This window comes from Schistocerca americana, chromosome 8, assembly GCF_021461395.2.
Source record: "Schistocerca americana isolate TAMUIC-IGC-003095 chromosome 8, iqSchAmer2.1, whole genome shotgun sequence".
Lineage (NCBI taxonomy): Eukaryota > Metazoa > Arthropoda > Insecta > Orthoptera > Acrididae > Schistocerca > Schistocerca americana.
Genome location: NC_060126.1, coordinates 253689428 through 253701662, shown reverse-complemented (window position 1 = coordinate 253701662; position 12235 = coordinate 253689428). Strand labels below are relative to the sequence as shown.

Here is a 12235-nt window from a genome sequence, read left to right as displayed (position 1 = left end):
TATCTGGAATGACTTTATATGTCTTATTTGGAATTACACCTGGAGCATCATTATCAACTATGTGTTTCTTTTTCATTTCTTGAACAAAATAATTATTTAACCTTTTAGACTGTTAACTTCTATACTTGATGTACAGTTTTATTTATTTTTAATTGATACCAATTATCGCCCAACAGAAACACCTCCACATCTTTTACTCTAAATTACATAATGTTTCAGATGCTTTATTTGAAAAGGAAATTTTAGAACATAATTTCTCATTGAAGCCCATTTGTAGCGTACACTTAGTTGAGTACAAACGCCTGTCAAAATAGGGCAGGGTAATTTATCATACCAGAAGTAAAAATGCTCTTTGGAAATTGTCATGAGAATAGTAGATTTATATGTCCACTGAATTGCTTGCATCTTGAACAAAGGAACTTAGAATCACAAGCCTTACAACAACATTACTGATAATTTAATAATGTATACTGAAAAAATCTAGTATGACAGGAGGAAAAAAATAAAGTTATTATTATAGTTTTTGCCAGGTGAGATAGTTGATATTGTAAAGTAAATGGATTGCGTGGAGTTTCATGAGAAAGTAATTATATAATTTCAGTAGTTAACAGTGCTGTTGTAAGGAGCCCATTTGAATATGTATTGCTATTTCATGCTGTAAAATTTTGAGGTGTTTATTTATTCCAATGCTAAATTTTAGGAGCGTAGTGGGGACAATGAGGATGATGATGACAATTGTGCAGATGAAAACTGGTACTCGAGTGATGAAGAGGATGTACCTTTGACTGACTTACTGAAAAAGCTGTCCAATCAGGTACGCTATTGTTTGTATTTATCTTTCTTCCAGCCCATCAAATTTGTTATACTGGATCTGTGTAAACAAGAGACAGTTACAATACATGTTATGAAGAGGAAAGGTATGGAATTAGGACCAGTTACACAGGAACATTGAAAAGTCCTGAACAAGTCACAGAAAATAATAGTAGTTTAATATACAAACTACATACATAAATATTTACTATTAGCACAGAAATTTAAGAGCTTCCAGTTGCAACATATTCTTGAAATGGCAGCTGTGTTCAGAAATGCATGTGCACTATCAGATCAGAATGTTGGAGGCAACTTGAGGAACACTTTTACTCTGTACACTGATGTTAACTGCGCTCACATTGTATGTTGTAAGGACCTCCACTCTGTATGGATTGTATGTTTGGAGCCTGTGTTGTAAGTTAGAGATACTAGTTGACAGTGAGTGTGATAACAGAGATCTTAACTTCAACTTGTGTTTTAGACACTTCCATACAAATACTCTAATGGTATTAGCGCTCTCTACAGCCTCACCTTTCATGGTTTTATGCTTAGTCAGTCTGCATAGTCTTCTAGTTCTCTTCCTAATTATAATGAAAAGTCATTTGTGCTAACCAGCACTTAATTTATGTATCCACCAATACTGCTTTTGGATATGTGTGAAGAATCTCACCTGAAATGTGTGTTTATGACAAATAGTCAGATAAAGTTAAACAGTGAAAACTCTTCACTGCTATAACACATCTTGCATGTGTACTCCTTATTATGTAGTTAGTTAATTAATTAGTTGTTTCATGTTCCATGGAGCATTCTGCACAATATATTATAATTATGTGGAATGCGTCATTTTACTTTCACTTCGCAAAATAATTTGCAAATTTGGTTACATGCTGAACATTTATAAGACTAATAATTTTTTCTTAATTTTTATTTCTAAATATACAAATGTGAGTTAGAAATTGCTACCCACCACCTGTTACACATTACAACAACAGAAATTCTTCTACAGAATAGGAGTTGTCAAGGAAAAACTTTTTCAGTTTGTTTTCAACTTTTACTGGCATGCTTGCAGGAATTCTTAAAGTTTTAACCTCACTTGTTACTCTCCTCCAGTGTAATTATAAGAGAATGAAATCACTATATGTTACAGTGTAATAATAAGAGAATGAAATCATCATATACTGTAAAATTGTAGCTATCTGCATTTTGAACTTTGTTATAATTCACTTGCATGATAAGAGTGTAAATTATATACATACTTCAAAAGAAGATTGTATATGGGCATCAAATTTGAGTTTTCTGTTTATTTTTCACAGGAGCCGCAGCTGCCTAAACAACAAATACTACAAGATGAAGAAGAACGAAAAGAAATGACCCCACCAAAGTCTGTAGATCAGACTTCAGCACCAGTTGTCCCAACTGTGACAGGATTAACATTGAAAGACTTGTCACAGATAAATATTTCAGAATCAGTTACAAAACTTTTGTCAACAATACGGAACCAAGGTGTTGTGCCAGTTGCAACCAGCATAGCTGTACAGACATCAACAGTTGCTATGGTGACTCAGACACCTGAGAGGTACGTCCATGTGTTTAACAATACAGGATACAGGAAAGCGCTCTCTCTCTCTCTCTCTCTCTCTCTCTCTCTCTCTCTCTCTCTCTCTCTCTCTCTCTCTCTCTCTCACACACACACACACACTCACTCACTCACTCACTGCCTCGTCACACTCCCCATCTCATCATGTGTCCTTCCTCTGCCATTTTCTCATTCCGCATACACTATAAAGCAAATTTATTACTGTTTCTCTAGTCACTTGCGATGTCACGGAAAAATGTAATGTCTTAAAGCAGTGTTCAAGTGGACGTAATTCTGTTGTTGAATCAAAAGGCAAATGTTGCACAGGAAAGGATGAAATTATGACAGTGAAGAAATGTGTGTAAAGTAAACTACAGAAATCATAAGATGCAATTGCAGGAGTGTCTATGCAGTTGTTACTTGTGAAGATAAATTTCCTTTTCATTTTTAAAGAAGAGAGTTTGCTGACAGATAATAATAATCTCTTGTGATATGAGATGCTGCAAGACAAATTTTGAGAATGTGGCAGGGGCTATGTCTTACATAGTGAACATTCATTGTACAACAGAATGTAACTTTTGACAACTCGCTGCCATTACACAAAATACTAGATGAAATTTCTTACACAACTTTGTTTTGTCTTCATATGTATGCAGTAATTTCATTCAAGATCTGTATGTTAAATACAAAATGTAACTGTTGTCTTGAATGTACTAATGATAGTACTTAGTGATTGATTTGAATCAAAAGTCTTATTTCCATTATTTCTGCTGTTTTAGAACAACCATTTCGACACCAATACAGTCACCTCAGCAACAGGGCAGTCCTGTGATACGAGACCCTCGCGTTTCCCGGGATCCTCGCAGTAGAGCAGCAGTGGCAGCAGTAGCAGCAGCTGCCGTACCTGTGTCTTCAACTAGTGGTATTTCAGCCGTTACTGCAGCAGCATCAGTGGGGCCTGGGCCTCCAGGTCTTTTGTCCCCAAGTACAAGTTCTTCTGCTCCATCTGAGGCACCTGCTCCTCCCACCCGTCGACCTGACCCACGAACGGCTCGTGCAGATCCTCGCAAGGCTGCAGCAGCGGCAGCTGCCGCAGCTGCTTCTGCATCCACATCATCTGTTGGAGCTAGTCCAGGTGGAGATGACAGCCACAGCAAAAGCATTTTGTCTGGTCCACCACCTCGGCGGACGAGCTTTACGAGTATCTACAGGTATAATATGACTTATGGGAATTACATTACATAAAATGGTAGGGTATAAAAGATGTAGTTTAATATCTGAATGCAGATGAAAATATCCACTATCCATTATGAATAATGCACAAGGTAACATCCTACTACTGCAAAAATATCAGCTGTGCAGACTGCATAGCATTAAAGAAAATAATCTTATCTATTGCAATGTTTTACTATTGGTTTTATTTTTTGTGTAGTTCATAGAATGGTTACATATGTATTTGCTGAGTATTTTAAATTATATGCATTTTCGTTTATATACTCTACAAACCAGTGTAAAGTGCATGGCAGAGTGTGTGCCCCATTTTACCAGTTATTAGGGCTTCTTCCCATTTTACTCATAGATGGATTGTGGGAAGAATGATTGTGGAGATGTGCAAGCTGTAATTATTCTGATTTTGTCTTTGCAATCCATATGGCAGAGATACATAGGGGGTTGTCATATATTCCTAGATTTATCACTTCAAGTTGGTTCTAGAAACTTTCTAAGTAGGTTTTCTCGGGATAGTTTGCATCTATCTTCAAGTGTCTGATCCACAATCATTACCTCTTGTTTCCTCAACTGCTGCCAAAATAGCCTTTTTTCAAAACATGTTGAATGAGGCCTCTATGCATACACACTGAGTGCACATTGTGTTCCTTCCCATTCCTTGCTGCTCTTTCCCTAAGGGGTACCATTATTTGCCATATGTTTGAATTGCCAATGATTAATAGACCCTACCCTTTTATGTTTGGCCCCCCTTAACATGGGACTCAGCACATTTCCCAAGAGGTGAAATCAGTCTCGTTGACTTACTTTAGGTGTCAGTGGGAGAAGCACCTCGAACTACTTAGTTAGGGGGATGGGTGTAACATCCTGAGTAGTAGGACTTCCATTTTCTCTGAAATTTAGATCATGTCCTAAGCAGAATGAGTTGTAAATACTTTTGTTCAATGGAATGAGTTATTTCATCTGTTTAGAGGCATATTCACAGGCATCAAGGCTTGAGTCCTCAGTTGAAACACAATTCTGGTTTCTCGTAGGCATTCATTGTAGCACATACTGCATTAGAAATACATAATTTCAGTAACGTCTTTGAGGCAATGACGAAGTGAAATTCACCAGTGCTTAAGTTATCCCAGAGATGCTAGTACAACAGTATAGTTGGAAAACCTCTGAATAGTTTTGGAGATATGGCAAGGAACTAATGGGAAGTTGGGAGGATGTGCTCAGATAGATCAGTTGCCTGTGCACTGCCTGCAGAAGGTACTTATTTTTAATTTGTTGCAAATGTTCCCTCCTTTACTTATCTAGTCACATCTCTAAAGATCTAAGTGTTACTGTTTTATACCAGTTTTGGTTGTTTGCTACTTGAGATGTACCTACATACACCAAACAGTAGTCGTTCACAGAGAATAACATGAAAAATATAGAAGTGCAGCCATCACTTACTGCTGATGCAAAAGATAAAAATTGTTTGTTACTGTTGAGTGTCTTGTAATTTTAAATAGTTTGTAGCTATGTCTATATTCTATACTTTGGCATTTGATAAATTCCTTATGATTATTTTCAATAACCATGTAACTTATCTTAATTAATAGAAACATATTATTTACATTTGTGTGCAGCAATGCAATAACTTCGCCAGGCGACGTGGATCTCCGTAACCTACCTCGCATGACTGCTGCAGCTACAACAGCATCCTCATCTACAACAGGAGATGTGGACCTGAGGCATGTCGGAGATACTGATTTTAGGCATATCACAGGATTTGGTGGGTCCAGTGACACTGACCTGCGGCCACGAATTTCAGCTGATCCTTCAGCTGCTCTTAGCGGAGATGTCGATCTTCGCCGTGTCCTCGAGTTGCCTTTTAAACCAGTACCAATGCATACACCAGCTACTGAAATTGATGCTTCTCTCACTTCACATCCTCCAATTCCATACAAGGTTGTAGAAATCACCATTCCAAGGCCTGATTACACGAGGCTGAAGCTGAGTACATCTGATCCACAGGTAAGGAACATTCATTGCAAATTCAATAGTGTGATGCATTATAGAAATCGTTCATTAAAAGAGATACATTTAAAGAAGTGACATCTTATTGATTGGCAAAGAAATACGGTGGAACATTGCTTAACGAGCACCTCCCATAATGCGCAATTTGCGTAATGAGCAAAACAAATTGTAAAAAAATACTTGTTTAACAACCGATATTTTGCACAACGAAGGATTGTTTGCATAACGAGTAATGACAATGTCACCCCCATTCGCACATGGTGGGGTAAATGTTCCAACAATATGAACATCTTTCATTGTCGGCAGCAGCATATGAACAATGTCTTTAGTACATACTGCTGTCTGGGTTTAGCTCTGTTTCCACTACCATCTTAGGACAGCTTGTGATCACACATTTTTCTAAACTTGTGTTCATGCAGTGTTTTTTTTATGTGCAAATGTAATAACCATCATAGAAATGTCCCCGAAGATAAAGCTGCTGGAAGACAACCATGAGAGAAAGAAAAGACCTTAGAAATGAAACATAAAATCATTGAAAAACGCAAATGTGGTGTGTGAGTTGCTGATTTACCATGCACATACAATCGGTCTACATCAACCATTTGCACTACCCTCAAGAACAAGGACAAGATTAAGGAGATAGATGCCTCAAAGGGAGTAACAAGAGTATGTAAAGAATGGTTTCGTATTCTGGCCAGTGTCATAAGTTTGCTCCTTACGTTGATAAATGAAAACAGTTACAAGGTGACACTATTAACCAAAACATCATTTGCGAGAAGGCGAAAATGATTTTTGCTGACCTCGTTAAGAAGACACCAGGATCATTAGTGCCCAAAAAGTGTTTAAGTGAAACCATGGGTGATTTGAGAAGTTTAAGAAAAGAACCGGCGTGCACAGTATTGTGAAGCAAGGCAAAGCAGCCAGTCCCAATGAAAAGGCTGCAGAGTACTTCATCAGCAACTTCAACATGCTCGTAGATTCTGAGGGCTACCTGCTGCAACAGGCTTTTAATTATGATGAGACAGGTCTATTCTGGAAAAATGGCAGAGAAGAATGCATTGCCCAATCACAAGCCAAGGAAAGACTGTCTCGCACTGCTATTCTGTGCCAATGTGAGTGGCAGTTTGAAAATTAAACTGCTGCTTGTTTACCATTCAGGAACTCCATGAATCTTCAAGAAGTGTAAAGTCCAGAGAGTAGGCTAAATATGCCATGGAGGTCCAACAACAAGGCTTGGAGGACATGTGATCTTTTTTGTGATTGGATCAATGAAGTGTTTGGTCCTTCAGTGAAAAATATTTGCTTGAGATGAATCTGCCATTCCATGTCTTGCTTTTTATGGACCACGCTCCTGCCCATTCTACAGGTCCACAAGACCACCTCGAGGAAAAATTTCAATTCATCGAGATCCAATTTCTGCCTCCCAACACCACTCTGTTACTCCAGCCTGTGGACCAGAAGATTATGTTCTCCAGCCTATGGACCAGAAGATTATTTCTAACTTTAACAAGCTCTAAAGTAAAGCACTCTTTGACCATTGCTTTGAGATAACTGAAGCTACCAATCTCACACTCAGAGTTTCGTAAGTATCACTTCAACATCGTTGCCTGCGTCAAGATAATCAAAAAGGCATGGGAAGAGGTTTTCAAGAGAACAGAACTCTCACTTCTGCTTGGAAGAAGCTTTGACCGGAGTTCGTTGTCAAAAGTGACTGAGGCATTTGAGTCAGTACCTGTGGAGCCTGTAGTCAACAAGATTGTGTCTTTGGCCAAGAGCATGAGTCTAGAAGTGGATAACAATGATATTGATGAACTCGTGGTAGATCAAGCCAATAAATGACCACTGAAGAGTGGAGTTGCAATGTGTTTCACAGCAGGAAATTGTGGCAAGGATTTCTTTGGAGGAGGAGGAGGAGGATTAGGGTGAGGAGGAGGAGTAGGAAGCAGTAACAGCAAAGCAGCAATCTTCTGGCTCAATAGGGGAAATGAAAGCATGGGAATCGGTTGCATCATACATTGAAAATCATTACCCCAATAAAGCAGTTGCTACGTGTGCTACATATTTGACGATAATGCTATGTCACATTTTTTGCAAAGTGTTGTAGTGTCAGCAGAAACAAATGACTATAGCTAGCTTCCAAGTAAAAAAGAATTAGTTATGTATCATGAATAATAAAGCATATAATACTGTATGTATAATTTTATTTGAATAAATGGCATGAATAAGATGAAGTTCTTAGTAATTTTCTGCATGGGGTGTATTATTGTATTTTACATTAATTTATGTGGGATAAGTTGTTTTGCTTAATGATTGTTTCACCCTATGAATAAGATTCTGGACTGAATTATGCTCGCTATGTGAGGTTCCACTGTATGTTCTATTTATTATGTGGTACATGTACATTCAAGTTATCTCCGTCTTTCTGTGCTGTTGTGCGCCAAGAAGCAAGGTTCACGTAACCATGCAATGGGTATAGGTCTAACATAGTTTTGCTCATTTGCTTCGATTCAATGTTTTGTACATTTAATTGTCACTCATTTCTGTGTGTTATCATACGTCCTTTCCTTTTATTGTTATTTCTTTACAGCTATATTGTGTGTTGCTTTTTCAAAATCTTCATGGTGATTTTTTTCAGTTTTTTAAGTTAACTGTTTTCCTCTTGTTGCATAATAGTTCAACCTTGCTGTTTAATATTATTATAATTCTAAGTTTTCTCTCTTTATGTATTCCTGCCCCCGCACCTCCTGGCACCCTCTCTTCTGTGTTTGTGTGTGTGTGAATGTTTTGAAGAATTTCCAAAGCTGACTTGCATTCTTCAGTCTCTTACTGCAATGCTCATATACTTGAAGTATTTCATCTAGATGATGGATGTGTGGTTGACTTTACTGTCATCATTGTTTCTTTTGGTGCCTCTCTCTCTCTCTCTCTCTCTCTCTCTCTCTCTCTTCTCTCTTCTCTCTTCTCTCTCTCTCTCTCTCACACACACACACACACACACACACACACACACACACACACACAATCACACTCACTCTCTCTCTCTCTCTCTCTCTCTCTCTCTCTCTATCATAATGCTGGCAGTATTATTTTTGGCTCTACGTACTTTCTTGAATGTAGTCTGTGGTGACGGCTTGGACGTAAGGTGGGAAAGCCAATGAGTGGAATTACTGTAATTGTTATGGTGAATGCTATCAGCAGGTTTAATGTTTACTGGTTTTCTAATATTCCTGATCTCTATACATGAGAGCATTCTTAATTACCTCCCATTTTAAATTGTCATAACTTTCTGAATGTCTTAGCCTTCTAGGATACCAAACAAATCTCTATTAATGCTCATTTCTCTGTAAAAGCTTCACTGTATCTCGAGCAAACTATTGTGCAGAAATATCTCCAGTTCTTCTAAAACATATTGTATGCCCCACTGTCATCTTTTCCCCAACAGTGACCTCTGCTGTATTATTTGTCTTGAGAACCTTTTTTTCTTGATGCAAGTACAAGATTTGACTGTTATATTGCTGTTATTTAAACTCTCTAATAAAAAACATTAACTTGTGAACAAAAAATAAAACTGATTGTAACCATGATTTTTCTGTTTTAATTGGCAGTAAAGTGTGCTTTCCCCCAAAAATATATCAGTTTAACTGGATAAATTACCATAATCATCAGCCATTGCTGAATATTGGCCCTCCAAAATTCTCCATGTGTTATGTTCTTCAGCAATAGCTTCCATATTGCTGTTTCATGTTTTCCATTGTTCTGTACCCACATTCCACTCAGTCATCATTTTTGTCTTTTTTCCCCTCTAATAATCCAACAAAGAATTTCATTGGTACATGTGTCACTCATTCTTTGGCTATACCTCCCACCCATTGCACTTTATATGCATTATGGATGTATCTTCATTTACCACTCTAGTTTGTTCCCTAATTCAATTGTTTCCACAACTCTACAGATATGATACAACTTAAAGTAATGGCATTACTCTGTGAATAGGAAAACATAGCAGATGTCAAGAATCTGAATGAATAAATAATGAATGCTCACTGAGCAACTCAAAGGGTTTGATATGTTCTCGCATTGGAGTTCCATTTGTTCCTGTCATTAGTCTAAATTGTTTATAAACTTTCACTTCAGGCATATTGGAAGCTTAGTTTCAAAAATACTGTTTAATTTCAGCACTCGAGCCATATTTACTCTGTTTATTTTCCTGTGCTTTGATTAATTGCTGTAAACTGTGCTAAATACAAAAAAAATTGAGAAAGTGTTTCTGTTACTTCATTGTTAATTTGCTCTATTTTCTTTTGGAAATGTTTGGGGTATATTTACTTCAGTCTTAATAATTGATTTTCTGACCTTTACTTTCCCAATTAAATTCTACAGTTAGTTGTTGCTCTGCAGGCAAGCCTTACAATGGCCTCAGCAGAATGAAAGTGGTCCTCTTATGTCCCATTAATATGTATTCCTTCTTAATTTTCACAGTTTAGGGTTTTGAAAATTTTTCTGTGGGGCAGAAGAGAATAATTTTGCTGATACAGAATCAGTAGTTTGATGGATTCAGAAGAGTTGTTAATATACATTTACTTCAAATTGAACCAAAAGCTTTTTTAAAAATATTCATGTATCCTAGGCACAGTTGTAATTCATACTTTCACCTTTTTAAAAGATCCATTTGCAGTATCCACTTCTGCAACCAGCATGTTTCTTTTCTTGTGGTTATGATTATAAAAGAATCTTTTAGATTAAAGATAGACAGTTGATCTATAGGGTATATAGTTTATTGTCATTTCTGTCCAAAATTTGTTTATATTATTCTGTTTATCATATATGAAGATGTGCTTACATAAAATGTACTTACCCTTATTTGTAAGATGATGTGTTTATTGAATTGTGTTCTTACAGGCAGAGAATGATCCACGATTACGCAAAATATTCAAGTTACCTGATCCCCCTGTGACTACCTCTTCAAAGACTTCCACAAGCTGTCCAACAACAACTACTACTACTACAGCTACAACAACCACCCCTAGGACAGATCCTAGACGCTTGGCAACTCCAACTTCAGCTTCTTCAAATGCAGCAAGTGTCAAATCAACAGTCCCGCACACTGCAGTTACTGTCTCAAGTTCTACAGTTGTATCTGCCCCTGAACCAAATACTCTTGGTGTATCACAGTCACCTTTTGGAAATATGGGTGATCTAGGTGTGGGACCTGTTGGCATGGTAATGCCTGGTGTTGGAACAATGGCCAATGTGGATCCTCGGCTACCAAGGACACCTGCAGTGAATACGGGTCGTCAAGGCTTGCTAGGTGTAGCGCCCCCAGGTTTCCCTGTTGCACCCAATCCAGCCTTAGCTGTAGGTATGCGGATGCCATTTTTTCCTGTGGAAGATGGTGATGGAGGCCACTGGAATCCAATGCAACCACATCAGCAGAGACCTATATGGAGAGGAATGCGCAGAAATGTCCCAGGTGCATTTGGTGAGCAGGATATGGTTGGTGGACAGACTTTTACTCCATCACTATAGTGTTAATTTAACAATCCCCATCACAATAATTGGCAGTTCATTCAATCAGTACTTTGAGTATACTAGTGTTACTAGTATGTTATTTATTGACTGTATTTGAAGTGAGTGTTCTCATGGCTACACTTCAACAGTGCAGGTGTTTTGTGTGACATGCCCGAGTTGTGGTATCATGTAACCTTGATATCAATACATTCACAATAAATTGAAAAAAAATAGGTGGTGCTCATAACTACATTTTTCATCAGTCTTTACATGTAATATATGACTCCTCTTTATATTTTGTGCATTGATTATGCTGGCTGAAGAAAGCCTTGATCTCATTTAGTGAACAATTTTATAAGTGGCAGCCTGGATTTTTTTTAAGGACTTGAATAGCTGAGACAGCAATATGGACAAGTGGAAAAATGGAAAGTGGTGTAATTAATTTTGTACAGATATAAATGTATGTGATACTTAATTAAAAACTGAGGAGTGACTGAAACCATACCATCAACAACTACACTAAGTTTTGAAAGTCTGTCCAAAGTGCAATATTTATGTATAGTTTATATTATGTATCACAAGTATTCCATAGTACTTGGTGCAACTGCTGAAGGTAATATTTATTTAGTTAAGCTGTGGCTAAGATATTTTACTTCTTAGCTGTTAATAGTTGCATTACTATTGTTTTGTTTATGGCAGATGTTCCTACATTAACTGAAAGGGACTTTTGCATTGTGTTATGTAAATATAATGACACAAATAATGAATTACACAAATCATTCTCTAGTTAGTGTACAGTGAATTAACTTTTATACTGCTTTGTTCTATTTTCATATTCTGTTTTACAGTAAATCTCATAAATCAAAATATAAATAAAATTTTCTAAATATTTTAATATCATTTTGCTCTATGAGCTGATGTTTTCCTTTAAGTTGTACAAGATGTGTATAATTAGCCCTAATATCTATGAAGTTTCACTCTTTTTCTCTACAATTTCACATTTTTCGCACTCAGTTTTGCTGTTTTTATTATGTGGCTGAAATTATTATTGATGTGTATAGTGAAGTCTTCTCTTTTCTTTATAATTTTACATTTTTTTGTGCTCTT

The 12235-nt window shown here is 37.1% G+C and overlaps 1 protein-coding gene across 7 annotated transcripts in view; it reads left to right on the top strand.

Moving 5' to 3' along the window:
* LOC124544984 (flocculation protein FLO11) overlaps positions 1 to 11968 on the top strand; it is an 81723-nt gene extending 69755 nt beyond the window's left edge. For all 7 annotated transcript variants that reach the window (XM_047123736.1, XM_047123735.1, XM_047123734.1 and 4 more), the window contains exons 10-14: positions 701 to 814; positions 2124 to 2386; positions 3166 to 3597; positions 5230 to 5617; positions 10520 to 11968. In XM_047123736.1, coding sequence (XP_046979692.1) covers positions 701 to 814; positions 2124 to 2386; positions 3166 to 3597; positions 5230 to 5617; positions 10520 to 11146 — 1824 coding nt within the window. In that variant the 3' untranslated portion in view covers positions 11147 to 11968. The remainder of the gene's footprint in view (positions 1 to 700; positions 815 to 2123; positions 2387 to 3165; positions 3598 to 5229; positions 5618 to 10519) is intronic.
* The last annotated feature ends 267 nt before the right edge of the window (positions 11969 to 12235 follow it).